A 22,625-nucleotide genomic window follows, 5' to 3' on the forward strand; every position below is an offset into this window, starting at 1 on the left:
AGGAAAAGGCCAGTAATGGATTCTTCAAGACGAAGGAAATTAGTTGGGCTATCGATAGCAATTCCTTTCTTTGTTTCCGCTTCTCGGCTTTGAGGAGAAGATTAAACGCCAAATTGATGTCCCAGTACCGAACAGTGTGCTGTCGGCAGTGTTATTTACCGTGGTTATCGCCATCCGTCGTTGTCATCGCAGTCATCATTTTCGTCGATTTGTTTTGTGTGTGTGTGTGTGTGTGTGTGTGTGTGTGTGTGTGTGTGTGTGTGTGTGTGTTTCTTCTGTTTCATCATACGCCCCAAGCAGAACACCCCGCCCCCAACTCCCACCTCGCCTTTTCCCTTACCCCTTCCTTAGCATCTCCATCTCCTGCTCATCTTCTTTCCGCTTGTGGCTATTATTGTATTGCATTGTATTATATTGTATTCGATTTTCGTCACAAGTGAAATTCGGGCCGCTCTCGTCAGCAAGTGCGCGTCACCACAATACAGCGCCACCTGTGTTTGTTTTGTCAGCAGGTGTGTGCATGCGTGCTTGAGTGCGCGCGCGTGTGTGTGTGTGTGTGTGTGAAATCACTGCGTTTGTTGACGAATCAACGTGCCATCAAAAGGAGCCGTTAAATTTATTTTGTATTAGCAGGGATGCCCAGAGAAATGTTTATGATCGAAAGACATGCACATACAAGTGACACTGGATATAGAAATAATGAGTCATTCATTTCAAGTGCTGGATTGTGTCTGCTTCACAGACGTCTCTATCAGTTGATGTGTGTTTTGCGTTCGGGACTGTTAGGAAGCCAATTTAGAGAAATTACCCCGAACGTGCATTAACTCAGTTTTCGGGTCAGAATATGACACGCAAAGAATAGATCACGAACAAAGTTTATTGTAAAAGACCACTCCCTGTTCCATGAATTAGTTTAACTTGAAATGAATTGGACTCTCCGAAAGGCTCGATCTCTTCCTGAATGTAACATGGACATCATTAAAAAATAAATAAATAAATTAAATTTAAAAAAATCTTTGTCTGCAGGAGAAGTTAATCTAGATATGGCGTGCAATTTCCGTCGCTTCTCTCTCTCTCTCTCTCCGATGATATCCGCATTCATCTTATTGCTGATCTTGTCCTCACGTGTTTGTCCTCACGTGTGTTTGTGTATGTGTGTGCACGTGGGCACGCATGCACACACACAAGCGCGTGCGCAAGCGCGCGCTTGCGCGCGCGCGCGCGCACACACACACACACACACACACACACACGCGCGCGCGCGCACCCCTGCACGCGCGCTCATCAGGATCAAGCAATCCGAAAACCCATGAAGGACCTCATAACATTGTTCTACAATCTTAATAGTATGCACATACACCCGCGCGCGAGCGAGCGAATGTAAACACACACACACACACACACACACACACACACACACACAAGTTGGCCATAGAAAACGTCTTTATATACAAGGTACAGACAAACATCCAGGAAGTTTAGGAAAAGATTACTCACGTAGCTCAGTGATGAATCAAACACGCTTCTGCCTTTCTGTGCGATCTGATAGATCAAGGTGGTTCTGAAGTAGAGGAAAACACACACAGGGTAGAGGGATGTCCATACGTTTAAAATTCGGGTAACATATTTTAAATCAATCTTGTAGCTTAAAGTTTAATTAAGTTCATGGTCTTGTCTGACCTACAACTGGTCGGTGATAGAAAGAAAAGGAGTAGGATCTGGCGCATTTACAAAGTAATGAAATTATTTCCTTTTTCACTGAAATTCAAGTAGTTTGTGAGGGTTGCAGTAGATACGTGGTTCGTCTCTCTTTGCCTGGTCTTCGTTACCGTGAAGACAGTCCGTAACCGGTGACCATGGTTTCCGGCGACGTTTTACTGCTGAAAAGGACAGCTTAGAATCTACACTGTCTCCTCTCCACCCCGTTCCCACAACTTCACCACGGCCATCACCCCTCCCCAACAAAAAGGTAGTTTGATAGGGTTGTGGTCAAGGTTCCCTGCAGGATGGTCACCCAGGTCTATGCTCCTCTGATTTTGCTTTGTCGGGTCTGAATAGGTTTTCTTGGCGTTGTCCTTGACAGCACACTGTCCATGCAAAAAATTATCAGTCTGACATGTCAGTCCTGCTACTGTCAGTTGCGGCGCATCAGTTCCATACGGAAATATCTGTCCACTGACGCAACATCCAGACTTGTCGTTTCTCTCATTCTCTCTCGCCTTGACTACTGTAACTCTCTATTGTCTGGTTTGCCTGCTTCATCCACCGAGTCCCTTCAGCGCATACACAATTCTGCTGCCCGACTCGTCCTCAGAAAGAAAAGATCTGAGCACATCACTCCTCTTTTGCAACATCTCCACTGGTTCCCTGTCTTACACAGAATAAAGTACAAGATCAGCACTCTGTTATAAATGTATTCACAAATCTCTCATCTCTCATCTCTCATCTATCCCTTGACCCGTGGGTGGGTCGTTGGGGCACCATGGATGACTGCCTGGTCAGCTCGCGCCACCTGCCTCGGTCCTCAGCGGCCCTTTGAGTTGTGGCAAATGGCAGGCCCGTCCACTCTTTGATGTTGTCCTCCCACCGCTTTCTCTGTCTGCCTCTCTTCCTCCTTCCTTGTACGGTACCCTGCAGGATGGTCTTGGCTAGGCTGTCTGATCGTGTGACGTGTCCATACCAGCGGAGCTTGCGTTCCTTCACTGTGGTTAGCAGGTCTTTGAATGGGCCAATGGCGTTTTGGACTCTACTTTTCACTTCCTTATTTGTGATGTGGTCTTTGTATGTAATGTTCAGGATCTTGCGGAAGCATCTCATTTCCAGGGCCTGGATTCTTCTCTGGAGTTCTGCAGTGAGGGTCCAGGATTCGCAAGCGTATAGAAATATTGAGAAGATGAGGGAGCGCATTAGTCTGATTTTGGACGAGAGGGAGATCTTTTTGTCCTTCCATATAGTCTTCAGTCGACTCAGTGCGGCAGTATTCTGCGCGATTCTGGACAGGACCTCTGGTTTCGAACCCTCGTCTGACACAATGGCACCCAAGTATTTGAAGGAGGAGACTTCTTCCAGTTTTTCACCGTTTACGTGCAAGTTGGACGTTACGCCTTGGCTGTTGTTGGTCATAACCTTGGTCTTCTCGGCACTGATCTCCATGCCGTAGGCTGATGATGTCTTGTCAAGTTTGTGCACGAGTTCTTCGAGTTCTTTCTCTTCTCCTGCCAGGCCATCAATGTCATCGGCAAAGCGCAGGTTGGTGATGACTCTGCCTCCAATGCTGATAGTTCCCACATGATCTTCCAGGGCGTCAGTCATGATCCTTTCAAGAAAGGGGTTGAAGAGAGTGGGAGAGAGTAGACAGCCCTGTCTGACTCCGACCGTGGTTCTAAACCAGTTACCCGTGCTACCATTGAAGAGGACTGCACTGGTTGCTCTTTCGTATAGGTTCTGTATGGCTTGGATGATGTCTTCACTGATGTTGAATTTGTGCATGGTGGCCCATAAGGCAGCGTGCCATACCCTGTCGAACGCCTTCTTGAAGTCAATGAAGACGTGGTAGAGGTCTCTTTGGTGCTGGAGATATTTCTCGCACAGCAAGCGCAGGTTGAAGATTTGTTCTGTTGTGCTTCTCCCTGCTCTGAAGCCGGCCTGCTCTTCAGCGATGATCATTTCTGCTTGCGGCTTCAGTCGGTTGAGAAGGACCTTTAGCATGACCTTGCTGGGGTGGCTGATTAGGCTGATAGTGCGGTAGTTTTTGCACTGTTGTAGATTGCCCTTCTTGGGGATTGTGATGACCAATGATATTCACAAATCTGCCCCTTCCTATCTCTGTGGCTGCCTTCACCTCTGCACTCCATCTCGCTCTCTACGATCGGCTTCGGATCCACTCTGTTTACGAATACCCAGATTCAAACATTCGACTGTTGACCGCCGTTCTTTCTCTGTCTCTGGACCTTGCAATTGGAATGAACTGCCTCTTTTGCTTCGTCAAGTCTCCGCACTCAGCTCTTTCAAGTCTGGCCTAAAAACCCACCTTTTCCCAAAATAGCATCCTTTCCCTGCCTCTTCCTTGTCTTCAGTTTCTCCAGTTTTAGAGTTATGCATGTGTGTGAATGACTGGTGCGAAAGCGCTTTGATTTGCCTCTGCACAAGATTCAGTGCTATATAAATACCATTATTATTATTATTATTGGTCTTTATTTTCCCAGGTCAGCATAGATATCATACTTGGGGCCGCTGAACTGTCCATAGGTTGTCGGGTGATTTCATTCATAATTGCTTTTCCTTTCTGCACATTTTAAGTTGGCTTTTTCGGTGACTTTCATTGTGCATTGGCATTCGAATTGTCAGTGCGATAATTACAATATTTGTGTGGTGCATTGGCACTCGCTCGTCCGATTCCCGTCTTCTTACAGTACGTCTCTGGTAAGCATGGTTCCTGGGAGTGTTTAGATGCAATCATATGCGCACATACACAAAACACACACACACTCTCTCTCACACACACACGCACGCACACACACACACACACACACACACACACAAACACACACACAGAGAGAGAGAGAGAGTTGCACTGAAAGCAATACACACACCCTCTGTTTCGATGAGTTATTTTATACCATTCTCAGATTGTTTGTCGTTTTATAAGTTTATGTATCTATATGCTTATAGATTTACACGAATATAACCAATTAAGTGATTAACCATGCACCTTTTATATACTTTTTTTTTTTTGATGAAAATTTCTGTTTTTGACTGCAGGAAAGCCTTCCAAATTCCAAAGTTTTATACCATATTTTGTACTCAGCTGGCCAGTTTCAGTTCATTTCAAAATTTTAGAATCTCATCTCTGATATGTTTGGGGTCCATCGTACGTCAACACACCATTGGCATGATGTGTGTGTTTCATAGCGTACGGTGCACGTCAGCAGCGTGGTGAACAGTAGTCTGACCTGATGGCATATGGTTTCTCTTCATTGGTCTCTGCTTCTGTTCTTTCTCCTCCGGTCAGTGGCAGTGAAAGTGGGATGGGGGCGGAGGGCAGCTGGGGAGGGAGGGAAAGGAAGGAGGGGGTTGAGGCGGCAATGGTAATTAGGTGGAACTCAGTCAGTGCACGACAGAGATATATCGACTGAAGTAGACCCCTCCTTGTATTCGCAAAGCCTCTTGATTAGTAAAGTACTTTGGTCATGCGACATTTAAATTTTTTTTTTTTAACCCTTTCTTCCCCCCCTCTCTCTCTCTCTCTCCCCCCGCTCCTCTCAACTTTTTCGAGTTCTTGGATGTGGGTGTCAGTACAAAATTGATCAACCCATTATGTCTGTAAGTTTATGCCTGCATGTATGTTCGTATTTATTTTATATAATATAGTATTGTTTCGTGTAGTTTTTTTGTCATGATAGATTCCCCCGTGTGTGGTATTTGATCAGCTTTCTTATCCTGTACAGTGTGTGTGTGTGTGTGTGTGTGTGTGTGTGTGTGTGTGTGTATTTCGACAAATGATGCAGGCGGTGGGACTGTTCATTGTAATGACACAAACGTGTGGTTTTGTTTTCACGATTAGAGAAGGAGGGAGGTGGTGGGAGGAATGATATACTGCACTGTTCGGGGACAAGTTTGAGAAATGAAAATTCGTCTTTTTGTTGCTGCAAGAGTTCTGTAGTTCTTGTTTGCGATTCAATCCTTTGGGTGTAAGTGGGGTGGGGGGATGTATGGGTGGACGGAGAGAAAGTGATGGAGGGAATGTTTGGAGGAGGAAGCGGAAATGGAGAAGAGGTCCTCTTCAAGTTCCCTTTCCTCCGTGATTGTTATATTTGTTTCATGGACCTCAGGTGGAGGACACAGCTTTCTAGTGGAGAGGTCGCCATTGTGTGTGTTCATGCGTGGATCAAAATAGTTTTGAAAGTGGTCTTCACGGATTGGGGTCATGGATGTCTCAAAAGAGCTGCTGCAGCTAAGCCGTATTGTGAAGAAACATGCGTAAATAATTGTCCAACAAAATGTATATATGTCAGTTTAGTGATGTATGTTCATGTTGTTCGTGGTGGTCGCAGCCGAAGTAAAAGTTCTGAACAACGAACGAACGGCATTTTTCGTCAGGGTCAGAACCCGTGTTTAATCATGTTAATGGACGATGTCGTTGATGATGACGATGATTATACTCTACTGCTTTGGGCGAAGAATCAGACACTTGTCTGTCTCTGTCTCTCAGTATTTTTGCCTGTATGTCTCTCGCTCACTCTTCCTCTACCAATTAACAATAATTCTAACCTTCACCTCCTTCCCAAGTTAGTTTCCAAACCCGCGTGTTGTTTCGGGTTTTGAGGTTTGACCTTTATTTCTCCCTCTGCCTTTGTCTCTGTTTTCTCCTCTTTTTTTCTTGGCAAGGTCTTTTGTTCTACCTATCAACCTCTCTATCTCCATGTTGACAAGCAAGCAAGCGACATTGACGGTAGCAATCATATGTTGAAATGCACATTGTTCACGCACATGGTCGTGGTCATGTACTGCTTTGGCAATTTGTTATCCTTTGTTAACCCCCCACCCCGACCCCCCGACCCACTTTTTACCATTTTTTAAATTTTTTAGATTTTTTTTTTTTTATCCGTTGTCTGATGAGGTGTGCGGAAGTACGCGTCGCCAAATATATCCGTTAAGTAGGTATCGTGTAGGCGAGATGGTTGAGATGATCTGTCTTATCCGCGTGTGTGGGGTGAGTTGGGGGGGGGGGGGGGGGGGGCGTGCGGTGCGGGTGTGTGCTGATTATCTGGTTGTGGTTTTCCGCAATTCATCTTTATTCTTATCTTATCTGTCTATTATAACCAATGTGTAGTATAGTAAGCTATGTTTATAATTATATTCAAATAATGTTTCTTAATTCTTTCTGTTTTTACATTAAGAATACTAGTTATTACCTGCAGTGTGTGGATGTATGTATGAAACGATGTATGTGATATTTTTTACATTTGTATCTTCGTAATATTTGTAGGGGCTGTTGTTGGCTTTTACAGCTATGGTCACCATGTTGTTTACTTGTCTATGTTGTGATAATGCACCTGACCAAATTTCTCCAGTTGGAGATAATAAAGTTATTCTTATCTTATCTTATCTTATCTTATCTTAACACTGTCGTCGTTGACTCAAGTTGTTCGCATGCCATTGATTTCTTCTTCTTCTTCTTCTTCAACTGCTGCTGTTTTTGTTTGTTTTTTGTTGTTGTTTTTTCGTCCTCCTCCTTCACCCCTTCCTCCTCTTATTCTTCTCTCGTTTGTTCCTTTCAACTTGTGCAAATGAAACCGACATGGCTACCATTGGTTGCTCTGCTTGGGCAGCTACAGTCAGTAGTATGCTGGAGGGAATGTAGTTGTGGAGTTTAACGACCCTTTTGGCTTGTTCGGTGCTTGAGTGTTGGTGGAACGCGGGGGAGGGGGGGGGGGGAAGAAGCCTGTCACGATGTTCAGAAGTGGAAGAAGTGTTGGTCTCGGCCCACAGCACTGTGATAGCCCGCTGCTCAGCAGGGCTGTTAGTTGTGTTGACGAAAAAAAAAACAAAAACAGAAAGCCTGTGTGACGGTGAAACAGAGGGTTGAGAAAGGAACAGCAACGCGAAACGACACCCATAAGGTCAGCAGTGGACACTTGACAGCTAATACGATTTAGCGGTCATCATGGTCTCTTGTCCACGGGCTCCTGTTTCTGTCGGGCGACGGCTGGGAGGAAGAACGAGACGTGTTGGGGCGGATGATGGGGGAGGGGGTGGAGGCAAGTTGGATGGGAGAGCTTGACACGTCAGATGGCCTAGTCCCCCCGCACAACCCCACCCCACCCTCGCGAAGGTGTGTTGCGCTATGGTAAACTATCAGTGTCAATAGACAGTGTCCAGTCGTTCACTCCCTCTTCCAGGCCTGTCTTACCCGTGAGCAATATGAAGAATAATGAATAAATTGCACGATTCATTCATTCGTTCGTATTCCACCACTCAGTCGTTTCTGTAGTGGCTGGTGATGACTCTCCAGCCCCCCCCCCCCCCCCCCCCCCACTTCCCCCATCCTTACCCGTCTTTTAACCGTTACTGTCTGTTTCCCAGTTTATCGGTCTGTCTCTCTCCACCCTCCCTGACTCTATATACATCCCCATTTCCTATCCCTTCTCTGTCTGTCTGTCTGTCTTTTCGAGCCGTCAGAAGAAACCTTCACAACTTCCTTTTTCTACCCTGCCAAGTATTATCTTATTCTCCCTCTCCATCCCCCACCCCCATCCCCTGAAGTCATGTCTCCGTCCCCAGTATTGTTCATCCCACCTATAATCCAGACTTTTTTCCCTTTCACGGGCAAAGGCTGAACTCGGAAACTCCCAGGGATTAGAACACTGTGTGACATTATCTTTGTCAGCCACGACCACCACCCCACCCCCTTCCCCACAGCATTACCCCCCCCCCGCCCCCCATGGCCCCCTCCCTCCAACCCCACCCCACCATGAATTCTAAAAGACCGGTAAAGGTTTCGATAAAAGGACTGGCCGTGGTGTGTGTGTGTGTGTGTGTGTGTGAGAGAGAGAGAGAGAGAGATATGGATAATGTTGTTTTTTTTACAAACAAGAGGCCGCTTTCGGCAGTTACTTTATCGTGAAATATTCAGACCGATCAGTCATGTTGACCTTAAACATGTTTTAAGGCCTCAAATGTCAAGTGGCTTTCTTTTTTCTTTTCTTTTTTAATTAGGTTTAGTTTTTGTACTGTATGTTTTTAACGTCGCTTGGCTGATTCAAGATGAAATGCGACCATCCGGTGCACCACTGAAGCGAAACTACACTTATTCTGTGAAATACGCGCGCGCACACACACACACACACACACACACACACACACACACACACACACACACACACACACACACACGCCGCACGCACATACCTCGCTCACACCATCTTTCTATACCTCTCCCTCCCTCTGTCCCTCCCCCCTCCTCTCTCTCTCTCTCTCCTCTGTGTGTGTGTGTGTGTGCCTGCGTGTGTGAGAGAGTTACCTTCACGGTGGAAAAGTGATTAGTCCCATCCATTGAATCTTTAGCCGTGTGTGTCAAGCCTGAAGGGACTGATTCCCCCCGTTAAGGATTAACTACGACCTGGAGCTTGTTCATCATCCTTCCTTTTCTTTTCTCTCTCTCTCTCTGTCTGTCTCTCTCTCTCTCTCTCTCTCTCTCTCTCGCTGTGTGTGTGTGTGTGTGTGCGGAAGTGAGAGCATATGTTTTTTCTCATCTTTTCCTTGTCTTCGTTTTTTTGTTTGTTTTTATAATGAAAAACGAATTTATTTATAATGTCAGACCATGTCAAATATATTGCCTCTGTGTGTGTGTGTTTGGGGGGGGGGGGGGGTCTTTGTCTTTGTGATCCTCTTCCGCTTTTCACTTTGATAAACGTGACTACATGCCATACCGAAGAGAGAATGTCAAGCGCGCACACATGCACGAACACGCACGCACTCAAGCACACTCTCACACAAACACACCACGTTTGTTATCGATGACAACAACAAAACAAAATCACCCAACGATAAACGCGAGTCACGAGTTTCCATTTTTCTTTTTTTTTCTTTTCTTTTTTAAAATTTTATTTTTATTATTTTTCTTTTTTTAAAATAATTTTATTGTAGGTGGCCACGTGCTATAAAATCTTAATTCGTAGAAATGGCGTTGTTTACGCGCTTCTCTTTGAACACGTGAAGTGCACTGCAACAGACATAATGAGGAGGAAAAAGTTTGTTTTGTTTCTTAACGACTGACAGCATCTAAGCATCTGTATGCTGAAGAAGAGGGGGCAAAAATGCTTTTGTATATTTGGCCGGCCATCCCATTACATTTTCATCAGACTCTTTATGGTCTGTTCAGGCCTGACAGCTTTTTAGAGCTCTGAGAGGAAAGACAGAAACGTCATTAGCTCCAACACCCCGTCGTTCTCCTCACGAACTTGTAAATTCGATTTATGTCCGTGCGTCCGCCTAGACACAGCTCGCGTGGCCCTAACTGAGTCTTGTCCCTATGTGGTGTAATTCTGGTACATTCTCAGTTTTAAGCGAAAACTCTTTTAGACAGCTGATGGACTACTAAGCTTCAGTGAATGCATGGTTCGTTGTTCTTCATCGTTTGGTTGTGTCAACACATGTGTGATTGAGCTGATCGCGACTTTTGCCGTCCTTTATGTTAATCGCAAAGCATTATTTATAGATGTAAAAGTCACTTATGATTGTTAGTATGTTTAGGGAATTTTTTTTTCTTCGAATGATGTGAAGTTGAACGACATATTTCCACATAGTCTGTCGTGTGTTTTCTTCTTCAGTTTAACGTCTATTCACTATAAGTGTCGTGTGTGTGTGTGTGTGTGTGTGTGTGTGTGTGTGTGTGAATAGAATAGAATACTTTTTATTGTCATATTTGTGTGTGTGTGTGTGTGAGAGAGAGAGAGAGAGAGAGAGAGAGAGATAACTGGGTACATTGCAAACTATTGATCGGTGAGTTAATTGCATATATCAAATGAAAATTTATAGAGAGGGGTCATAAATAAACACGTGAACTATAAGACAATATTTTTTGCATTCGTATGGAAAGATGTATTTGTGGTAATGATGCTGACGTTGATGATATGATGGCTTTGATGATACTAATAAATCGTAGTACCTTTATGAATGATTTCTTTAAAAGAACACATTATTCTGAGAGAAGTATACTGAAAATGTCTTTGTGGCAAGTATCTATGCATGCACACATCATATGTCATATATATATATGTGTGTGTGTGTGTGTGTGTGTGTGTGTGTGTGTGTGTGTGTTCAGTTCATGTGCCATTCTAATGCAAATTGTCTATATTTATCATTGCTGTTTTTATGTATATTGTAAACTTTGAATGTATATACTCAGAAGAAAAATAAGCAGACTGTAAGTCAAGAAATGAGAAAATTTTAATTAACAACCAAACAACTACTTGTGCTACCTTTAAAAAAGAACAGACCGCTGTTTATTCAGACTGCAGCAGTTTTAGTTTTTATACTTCAATGCGGCATATAATGGAAAATGGATTGTACTGCACAATGCGCCAAGTGTGCGTTTTAAGTTTACAAGTGCCCCCCAAAAAACGTCTTATCAAGTCTGCAGTCTTGCGAGATATTCGTTTCAGCAGAGAAATAATTCTGTGAGACGCTCACCCACTAAGGAACTCACAACCCAGTAAGGACTGTGAGGAAAGAGATGGGGAAGAGAGACCTCGGCGACAAGGTCAGCTTCCGAGCACGTTGGTGGCGGTGTCACGTGTACACGCTGCATGTGCTGTTTTGTCTGGCCACAGCCTTTTTAAAAAAAAACAAAAAACAAAAAAAACCTCATCGCGCATGTAGGTCACATTGAACAGCTAGTCTCTCAGCCTGGGCGTTTTCCCTTTGTCTCTTCACTCAGCTCCTGTCTCTCTGATCGGATTTGAGAAGGATATTTATGGTTTGAAAAAAAAAAAAAAAAAAAAAAAAATCGAGGAGAGAGAGAGAGCAGGAACACGTGAGCCGTGATATTTACGGGTGACAGGTTTCTCTTTAAGTCAGCGTCTCATCAGCAGCAGCGACAGAACGGAACAAACGTGGTTTGAGGGCTGTGTCGAGGGACATCCTGTTTACCGAGCGAGCATTGGCGTGGTTAACGAACGCGCACGGGGGGAAAAAAAAAGAAAAAAAAAAAAAAAAAAAGATTAGAAGGGTGCACAAAGAAGAAAATGAAGAGTGTGCGGATGAGTGGAATTCTGCACACACACACACACACACACACACACACACACATGTGTGATTCCACACACACACACACACACATACATTTATATGTATACATATATATATATATATATATATATATATATATATATATATATATATATATATGTATACATACATACATATATATATATATATATATATATATATATATATATATATATATATGTGTGTGTGTGTGGAGGTAACGCGTCCGCATAGGAAGCGAGAGAATCTGAGCGCGCTGGTTCGAAAATCACAGTTCAGCCGCCGATATTTTCTCCCCCTCCACTAGACTTTCAGTGGTGGTTTGGAGGCTAGTCATTCGGATGAGACGATAAACCGAGGTCCCGTGTGCAGCATGCACTTAGCGCACGTAAAAGAACCCACGGCAACAAATTGTGTGTGTGTGTGTGTGTCTGTATGTGTGTGTGTGTGTGTGTGTGTGTGTGTGTAGGGGTGGGTGAAAACCACTCAGACTAGAGACCCGCCCAGCCTACACAACTCGTCTACCCTCTTTTAATTTACTGCCCCACGTGTACTTAAATCTAAATTAATGAGCAATGCCCGTGTGGTAGCGGAGATGGATTCGGAACCAAAAAGGCGTATTGTTTCCGGCAGAAATCCAAGCACGCACCGACAGAGGTTGGAAGGGTAGGTTTGGTATGGTGGAAGGCGGTGGGAGTGGGTGGATCGGACTGGGCAGGGTGTTGGGAGGAGGGGGGGGTGGATGAAGTTTAGAACTCACCTGATGGGCAGAGAGAGAGAGAGATCACTGCACATACTGGTTCAGTCGCATCTTCAGCTGTGTTTTTCTCATTTTCAGCATGCTTTGCTGATTCCATTCACGAGTATCCCTTTCTTCCCTCCGTCTGTTCCCACTTCCTGCTCCCCCTCTCCCCGTCCCCATCCACCCCCCACCCCCCACCCCTCTCCCCTCCCCCCCCACCCCCCACACAAAAACAACCACCACCAAGCAAGCAAACAAAACAAAAAAACCCTAAATTTAAACCGTTGTCTTTTCTGCATGAATTTGATGTATTTGATGCTCTTGTTTATGCAGCATTGTTTAACGCCCTGGAAGTGAGAGATGCCTGTGTCCTGTTTTCGTGTGTGATTTATGGTCGAATTTTGCAAATCTTTGGGTGATGAATGTAAAGGGATTGTCAACGCTAGGGGCTTTTTTCAGGTTTGTGCTGAAATGAGTCTGTGATTGCTTTTTATTTTTTCCCTTTGTAACTTTTTTTCTGGGATTGAATTATTGAAAAATGTCGGGTTTGTTTGTGTGTGCACGTGCGTGCGCCGTTCGTGCGCGCGATATATGTTCCTTCAACTTTCTCACGTGACCTGTTCCCCGTGTGGATGCCGTGGGTCTTTCAGTATAAGTAGCATCCCCGCCTTCTGGAAATTCTGTGCTAGATATTTCCTCTTTTCTATCACTCTGTTTCTGCCTTATTTCTTTCTTCACTGTTGTCTCCTTTTTCTGCCTTCAAAGTCCACCGCCTTTTCTTTTTTCAAGTCGTGACACTTTTTTCCTCTTTTCCGCTGTCTGTGATGTACTCGCTGTGCTGTTTTGCTCTGGGGATTAGTTAGTGAGGTGTAAGCACTGGGATGGGCACACGCTGCCCATTCTGCAGTGTTGTTTGTCAATATGGCCTTTTAAATGTATTTTTTTTGTTTGGTTTTGGCGTCCTTAACATGGCCTAGTCTTATTTGCCAAAAGGTGCTAAATGGTTTGGATACTGTGTCATGAACTGTTTTGTGGGTTTGTCTTAGTGTTTTTTGTAGACGTGAGTTTTGTTTTGACGCGACTGAGCATTTTTATGGTTTGACAGCCCTGTGCGGTCGGCTGGACTATAAGCAACAAGAACAAGAACTGGGCTTGTGCGGTCTGCTGGGTCATGTCTGGTCCACCCATATTCAATTCAATCCCGTTCAATCAGACCAACGTGATATGCACCCAGTCTGTCTGAATGTTGTTATTCTTATTCTTATTACTATCATCATGTTAATTGTTATCAATGAGCATGTACATTTGTATAGCGCCCTTTCTGAGATCTAAGGGCGCTTTACATGAAAGAAAAAGTTGTAGAAGTACGTGAACCACATCAGTTGCTCTCTCTCTTGCTCTCTCTCCCTCTCTCTCTCTCTCTCTCTCCCTCCCTCCCTCCCTCCCTCATTCCCTCTCTCCCTCTCTCTCTCTCTCTCGCACACATACACGCGCGCGGGTAATCTTTTTCGAAGCCTTCTATGAGTTGATTCCATCATTCTCTCTCTCTTGGAGTGAGATCCCACTTATGTCTTTGAACCCACTGAAACCCACCCACGCTTCCTAAGAAACAACTCTCCTCCCGTTTTTTTGTTGTTGTTGTTGTTGTTGTTTTTCTGTGCTGAAGAATATATTAATATATTTGTCTATGTTCATGTTCGAATTATAACACACACACACACACACACACACACACACACACACACACACACACACACACACACACACACACACACACACACATCCCTCCCGCTAACCAATCCCCTTCTCCGCTCTACTATGTCTCTCATCGCTCACTGTGCCTGATGAGAGTCCCACGAGGGACAGTGCCGAAAACACCCACTCACACAAAAACAGTGGTTTTCCCTCGTGCCACCAACTCTGTTCGAAAACCCCCCCCCAAAAAACATAAACAAACAAACAAACAAACCACACCAACAAAAAACAGTAACAAAAAAAACAACCACCAAAAAAACCGGTTTTGTGTGTGTGTGAATCGACTCGTTTATTGGGGGGGTGGGGGTGGTTGCGGGGGGGGGGGGGGGCGGGGGGCTGCCCCTGCCCACGCCTCGTGGACACTCCTCACTCGGACAGTCAGCAGCCACCACTACTGCGACACGCTGCACGTGCCAAAAAAAGAGCCTGCCTGCAAGTTCAGTGCCGGAGGGAGGAGAGGCTTTGGAAGATGGATGGGGAAGGAGGGTGGGGTGGGGGGGGGGGCGGCAAATAGACATCACACCGTACGACTGCCGCAGCAGGCAAACGCGACGCACGAGCGGCCAGCAAATACCCCTCTCTCTCTCTCTCTCTCTGCATTGCTATCACTAAACACGCTCGTACCGCACAGTGCATGCGGCACGTGAGACGTGCGTGAGTTAATCTGTGACGGTGAAAGAGAAAACGGAAAGAGGTGGAAGAGCAGCGACGGATCGGGTAGCCGGCTCAAGTTGTTTTGATGTACAGTAAGAGAACTGCAGAAGTGGAAACTGCAGACAGCAAGAATCTGTTAACGTTGGTTGTTTTGATTCTGTGCAGCAACTACAGAAAACGCATAAGTAAATAGGTGACTGTTGTTTTTTGGGGTTTTTTTGGTTTTTTTCAAGAAAGTTCGGAGCAAATGACAAAGTGGCTGTGTGTCCATGCTGGTCCGTTTCCTTTATGGGTTGTGATGGAAGTGATCAGTCTTTCTGTGGGGGAGAATTTAGTGATTGGGTAAGACATACAAGGAGAGGAAGGACCCGCGTTTTGAAAGAAGTCAAAGTATCAGTTATATCATCAGATATCATTCAACCTTTTCAAAGTGATGTTGAGCTGATCGTCACAGTAATTGTGTGTTAATGGGAATAATTGCATCAGCAGTCTCATTGAAACACCGAGTTCAAGAGAAATTTGAGTGTTTACCGCCTTGTGGTCAGCCGTTCAGAGCATGACATGACAGGAGTAAACAGGTATCTCCACTTTCACATCAAAAAATCAGCTTGGAAAATGCGGAAACCTCATCAACAAGCAAGAAACAGAACATAAAAAGGTGACAAAGAAAGTGACATTGTGCTTTTATTTTCAGAAGCCTGCCCAATTAAAAACATAACATCCCTTAACAGCAAAACATTGGAACAAAAATCCAGTCTCCATTTCCAACAATGTGTTCGTACGACGTTAACCATTGCCCAAGGGCGAAGATGCCGAAGCTGACTGAAAAAAGGCAGTGTTTTGATGTGAAGACTTACGACAATGGGAAGGTCGACAGTGTTTCAGTGTCTGTGAAAACCATGAGTCCCTTGGGCAGATACTCATCGGCTATCGTCTACCCATGCCTTCGTCTGTCTTGGCCCACTTCGATCTTCTCTGCACACTGGCAGACTTTCTCTTTGTTGAAAGGACAGGTGATAATGAAGTTTTATCACGTTCATGGAGTACCTCTTGTCGCCCATCTGTGTCTTGCTTGTCTTTCTCCTAGCTCTTCTTTCACACAAGTGTGTGTGTGTGTGTGTGTGTGTGTGTGTGTATACATCTGAGGAGTTTGTTGTTGTTGGTCTGAATTGAAGAGCATTGCGAAGAAGAGCCAGTTGAGAAAAAATATAGAAAGCAACGTGTGCATACTGACGCGACCAGAATATATATATATATATATATATATATATATATATATATATATATATATATATAATGAATACAGAAAAGGGGAAAAACATGCATTTAAACTTAAGAAACCACACTTGCAGTCTTAAAATTCTGGTCTTGGAACTTATCTTTTTCAAACTCTCCTCTTCTCTCTTAACTCATCTCTCCAGTTGTTTTCTTCAGGGTAGAAAGAGACAAAATATATTAGGCAGTTGCCCACGTTCCCAACCCTCTCCTGAAGGCATTGCCTTGTAGCTGTGTGGCTTAGGACTTGAGCGCTTTAGAAGCCACTGGGACTGATGACTAGCATTTTCCACACATCCCCATACTTCAGTTAAAAGGTCAGTGTCACCAGTTTCTCATTGGCAGTACAGTACACTGCATGCACTGGTGCTGTCGAGATGGCCCCTTGGGTAGGATAAAGTACAGGTTACAGAGAGAGCCATGCAGGAAGCTTGTGGAGTGAAATCAGCCCATTGGCCGCTCAGTCTTCCCTGGTCAGCTTACATTGGCAAGCTTCCAGCCAGGGGTTTTAACTCACTCAGTACGGCCAGTCCTCTCTTCTCTTCTACACAGACCCCTCGGATGTCCAGTGGGTGTCTGAATGACCCAACATTTAGCTTCCGCCGTCAGAATTGTGGTATTCTTTGTCAACATTCACCTCTTCAGTATAAGAGCCTTCCGCTTGCAATACTTTGATGATGGTGATTGGGGTGAAACGCTGTTAACGTCGTCTCTTTCGCCGTTCGTATGGAGAGAGTTAAGTGATGAACCCCACCCACCCCTACTCCTCCTCAACTCCTTCCCCTCTCCCTCTGCCCCAAGCCCTCTCACCCCTCCTTGTCTCTTTGTCTGTCACTTTGGCAGGTCAGGGCCCTTGGCCAGCTACATTAGCACCGCGAGCTATCCATTTATTATTGACGAACCCCACTCCTCCTCCCGTTTCCCCCCGACCCTTAGCTTTCCCCTTCCGTCCTCTCCCTCTCCATCCTCTCCCCCTTCTTGTCTCATTGTCTATGACTGTCAGTTTGACACTGCCGTCTTCCTTGGCTTGCATTCATGGTCACTCCCCAGCTGGGGATTTTAACTGTTGAACCCCAACACCGCTCTGCAAGGCCCCCCCCCCCCCTTTTTTTTTGGAGGGGGGGGGGGGGGCTAATGTCACTTTGTGTCTGTATGTCTGTCAATGTTTCTATCAGTGCAGGCTTTCCAGGGCCAACATTAGTACACTGACACAGGGCCAGAAATGGGTTTATATTGATGAGAACTTTTTTCTTTTTTAAATATTTTAATTCCGGGTAGTATTTCTTCTGTCTTTTTCTCTCTTTGTGACTGGCCTTTAGACTGTGTGTGTGTGTGTGTGTGTGTGTGTGTGTGTGACACTCACCATCAGTGAGTCTCCTCTCTCTCTCTCTCTGTATGTCTGCCTCAGAGTGCATGGTAAAATGCTTTGCATAATTGTCGTTGAAGCTTTATCCCATTATCTTAGGCTTTTGGCTTTTGATAATTTTTTGGGATGCTAATTTGTGTTTCATTGATTTGATTTTGTCTCAGTACAGTTTACTAGGGCATTGTGAAAACACACAAAATTGAGGAAACATGCACATAATTAATTATGCAGGCATTACATTCACACATATGTACACACACTTAAGAAAATGTGGTAAAAAAACCAAAAACACAAAAAGCTGTATGTCAAGAAAGCTACAATAACATTAACATATGTAGGTATGTGTGAATACAAGCAAGAGCTCAGAAAATATTGGATGAAAAGGAAGAATATCAGGAAAGTTTTAATTTGATAATGGATGATAATATTAAATAAATGGAATACGATATAATGCAATAATAATGTGTGTACATAACATTGATGTAATGTATTATGTAAACAAACGTGTTTTGTAAAGCACCAAGAGCAGATTTCTTGATAGAGTGCTATATATCCATTCTTCTTCTTATTATTATTATTAATAAGTATCATGGAATATAGTGGAACAATGCTAGAAAAGACTGAACACGTCCAGTGGTGTGCACTGACTGCCTGCAACCATTAGGTAAATGGGACATAAATGGCAGGAAATATGTAACTACTACTATTATAATTTATACTGATGTGTTTTGACAGAGTGAAATGAGATGTAAATGGCAATGAATAGAATATCTTATGCTATTCTATTATAATGACAAGAAATACACGTTTGTTCTGTTGATATGTTTTGGCTGTGTGGAATGGGAAGTGAAAAGTCTGGAAGTACATTATTATTCTATTGATGTGTTTTGACTGTCTGCAGAGCAAGAAGAGTAAAAAACATGCCATATCACGTGCATCATCATTGATCGATCTGTTGTCTCCACGGAAAAGCAGGGTGAGTTTTATATTACATGTGTGTGTGTGTGTGTGTGTTTGAAGGGATTTAAATGTGATTGTTGCACAAGATGTGTACATGTGGTTGTGCATTTTTTCTTCCCTTTTTTTTTTTTTTTTTTTTTTTTTCCTTGCTTCTACGAATCCTTGTATATTGGTCTTGTTGCTATAATTACCTTCTGCAGTGTGGTCACGATCATTGATTTGTGTATGAAATTTATATGAATGGCCGATGAATTCTCTTTGGTCTCATTAAAAAGATCAGAGGGTTCAAAAAGGTTCGCAAGTATTCTAGATAATCATTTTTAAAAACATAAAAGGTTTCCGTCATATTGTCATTGTCTCCTACAGCTGAAGTGAGTCTTATTGTTATCACAGTCCTTGCTGCTGCTGTCCTGATCCTAATTGACAACTGACATGACTGTGTAGATCAAGTATGGAGTGTTTTACCTTGTTCGCTGCATTTTTAGTGCAAGAAGTCTGTGAAAATAAATGCATGTCTTAGCTGAAAGGATTGTTTACTTGAGTTGTTTTTTTTTTGTTGTTTTTTTAAAATTTATCATGTTGTATTTTATGATTGTAGCATGTATGAATGCTTGTCTTAGCTATTGTATGCACTATTATTCAATCAAATGTTTTGATTGATGGTAATGTGCCCTTGCTTTTTTACTATTTTATATATATGACTTTTTTTTAAATTTTTTTTTTTTAATATAATTCTCTTAGTTTTTGAATATTTTTCCCCCCCTAAAATATTTAGTTTGTTATTTTTGCAGTCTACATAACTGATCACAGCATGTGTGGGTTTGTGTCATGTTGTGTGTGTATATTTGTCATGAGTGGCTGTTCTTGTTGAAGAAATGTGGGAGCGTGATAAACCATTGTGATGTTCTGTAGATGTTATGCCTATACTTAAAAAAAAATTTTTTTTTTTTTTTGAATGATGTATTTGTCACCTTTTAATTAGCAAACAATTCAATAATTTCTCTTTTTAGAGCTAATAAAGCATTTCTTGTATCTTGTATCTCGCATGAATCACTCTTTACTGCCACTCATCTTGGCAGACCCTGCGGAGCTCCAGTTTCAAAGCCCCGGATGGAACCCCCAGCACCCCGAAGCCCGTTCCATACAGGCCGCCGGGCCCCACGCCCACCAAGCGGCGCCTGACCATGACGTGGACGGACAGCATGGCCGGCGCCAATCACGTCCAGCACATGTCGCAGCAGCTGATCAAGCACCAGGAGGTCAGTGCCACTGCCAGGGAAAGAGAGAAGAGGGGGTGTGGGGGGTATCTGGAGCCAGCACTCTGATGGGAAAAGGAAGGGTGTTGGTGGAGGGGTTGTCTGGAGCTATGACTTACTGGAAAAAGGGGGGGGAGGAGGGAGGGGATTTTTTTTGGAGCCAGGACTCCAAAGGGAGGGTGGGGGGTGGAGGGGTTCTCTGAATGAAACTCCAAAAGGGGAAATGGGGGTTGGGGAGGGAGGGGGTGTGTGTGTTAAAAGGGGGTTGGGTTCTCTGGAGCCATGACGTTTCAATATACCACTGTAGGGAAAGGGTGTGTGTGTGGGGGGAGGGGGGGGGGTTGCTCTGGGGGCAGGACTGCTCAGTACCACTGTGGGGAAAAGGAAGGGGGGGGATGCTCTGGAACCTTGACATTTCAATACCCCTGTAGGGGAAGGGTGTGGTGGTTGGGGTGCTCTGGAGGCAGGACTGATCAGTACCACTGTGTGAAAAGTTGGCAAAGGGGTTCTCTGGGCCCTGGACTCCAACAATTAAGAAATGAATGTGGTCCACATTTTCTCATATTTCACACCATTGTTACCTATACCCGGACAGGGGTTCATTCAGTGAGGAAATGTTTGGGAAAGTTTGGTAGGAATAAAATCATGTTTTACAGGTCTTGAAAGTTCATGGATTTTGAGCAGGGTTTGTGAATGAAGGAAGCGTTTAAAACATGCACAGCGCTGAGGGGCCGTTTAGGGATTTTCTTTCTGTCCTCTTGTGGCCAAGTGTTGGATTCAGTGCAGGATAGCAAATAGCTGTTTTTTGTGCCATTGTGAGCTGTGCAAAGTGTGTTAGATTAAATGTAATTTTATAAAGGAAAATTTTCTTTTTTTTTAAATCTGCTAAACAAAAATGTGCATTGTCTTTCTTGTTAAAAACCTAACAAACAAAAAAACACACACACAAAATTGAGGGGAGTTTGATTTTTAGATCTGTGTGATTCATGATTTTTTCTTCTTTTTTTTCTTTTTGATATTTGATTTTTGGATCTGTTTGATGTACAATTTATTTTTATCTCTTTGATATTCGATTTTTAGGTCAGTGTGTGGCTGCTTGTGAGAAAAAGGAATGGAGTGACATTGGAGTAATGCCACCTTAGAGAGCAAAACTAAAGCTTTGATTCATGATTTATCTCATTACACTTTTTTTTCTCTCTTACCCAGGCAATATATGAGCTGTACCAGAGTGAGAAAGACATTGCATCAGACCTGAGCAATGTGAAAAAAGTAAGTATTTTGTTGTTATATATTGATTTACTTTTAGATATATGTCAGCACCAAGTTTCGCATCCACTGTGCACATCAACCACTTGAACCTTCCTTGATCAAGAGATGCCTAAAAAAAATATATTTTAAAAAGTCATTAGAATATAGATGATGCCAGTTATGATTATATTGATTTCCTCAAACTTTGCAGCATACACACTGATGAGTAATGACATTGAACAAAAGAAAATGCGTTGCTGTGAATGGAACTGTAAGATAAGAGTACGCTTACAATGGAGGTGACTCAACTCTGCTCTAAAAAACACTAACTCCATACATTTTATGCTAGTATACACATCACCATGGCAGGTCACACACCGCCATACCACATTACACCACACCACACCACACCACATGACATCATGAGGTACCATATCACACCACACCATTTCCTGTCTTGGGTAAAGTAGCCACTAGTGTTGTTCACCACTTTGACTTAATCTCTCTCTGTATATGATTTATACTTGATTTAAAAAAATATATATATCAATAGAAGTTTATATTATTATTATTATTCTTGTACCATGTTGTGGGAGTGGCAGATAGAATAACAGTTTGTTTTACATTGTTCAGATGTACTGGGAGAGCATGGTGACGTTGAGTCTTATCACATCAGAGGAAGCCAGCCAGATCTTTGGACCAACCGACCAGCTCATACCTGTTCATGAAGGTAATGTGTTGGATATTTTTGTGTTTTGTTTTTGTTTTTTTTAATGTATTTTCTGTGTGAGAGAGAGAGAGAGAGAGAGGGGGGGGGGGGGAGAGATCCCTCTTTACCGTTTCAGATAGAAAGCAGTATGCTTGTCCTTGACTTTATTTCTTCATTGTTTTGTTTTTGTTTTTTGACTCACTTGTATAAACAAAGTGAGTCTATGTTTTAACCCGATGTTCGGTTGTCTGTGTGTGTGTGTCTGTGTGTGTGTGTATCCGTGGTAAACTTTAACATTGACATTTTCTCTGCAAATACTTTGTCAGTTGACACCAAATTAGGCATAAAAATAGGAAAAATTCAGTTCTTTCCAGTCATCTTGTTTAAAACAATATTGCACCTCTGGAATGGGCACAAAAAAATAAAAAATGAAGCCTAATTATATGCAAACTGCATTTACTGTTATATTTATATTTTTTGTATTCTCTAAACTTGGCACTTTGATCTGATATTCTGACCCAACAAGAGCAGTCATTATTATCATTTTTTGTTCAAACAGGAACTTCTTTTGCTAAGCATGGAAGTTTTATTTATTTTGCAAACGTTTTGGTGCAGCTAGTAAAAAAGGGAAATTACTCTGTAATTAATGCTAGGGGACTTAATTTGCTTTAAACTGATCTTTCTCATCTTAAACATTACATTTTGAAATTATACTCAATACATAAAAAGCTTGTGTGTTTTACTCTCAGTGTACAGGGCTTTCACTATGTTCATTTGCCCAAGTGGTCTTTTTCGGAAAATACTAAAATCAGTCACAAGTGAATCTTGAAGGCCTTGCCTCTCTTGTTTTTTTTTTGTTTTTTTGTTTTTTTCTAACACTTGCTTGACCAC

General features: G+C 43.2%; 1 protein-coding gene across 1 annotated transcript in view; it reads left to right on the top strand.

Moving 5' to 3' along the window:
* Nucleotides 1–22,625, top strand: part of LOC143285009 (neuroepithelial cell-transforming gene 1 protein-like) — a 45,551-nt gene that overhangs the window by 13,299 nt on the left and 9,627 nt on the right. The window contains exons 3-6 of the mRNA XM_076592176.1: nt 18,463–18,537; nt 19,601–19,780; nt 20,984–21,046; nt 21,659–21,755. Coding sequence (XP_076448291.1) covers nt 18,463–18,537; nt 19,601–19,780; nt 20,984–21,046; nt 21,659–21,755 — 415 coding nt within the window. The remainder of the gene's footprint in view (nt 1–18,462; nt 18,538–19,600; nt 19,781–20,983; nt 21,047–21,658; nt 21,756–22,625) is intronic.

Source organism: Babylonia areolata, chromosome 8, assembly GCF_041734735.1.
Source record: "Babylonia areolata isolate BAREFJ2019XMU chromosome 8, ASM4173473v1, whole genome shotgun sequence".
Classification (NCBI taxonomy): domain Eukaryota; kingdom Metazoa; phylum Mollusca; class Gastropoda; order Neogastropoda; family Buccinidae; genus Babylonia; species Babylonia areolata.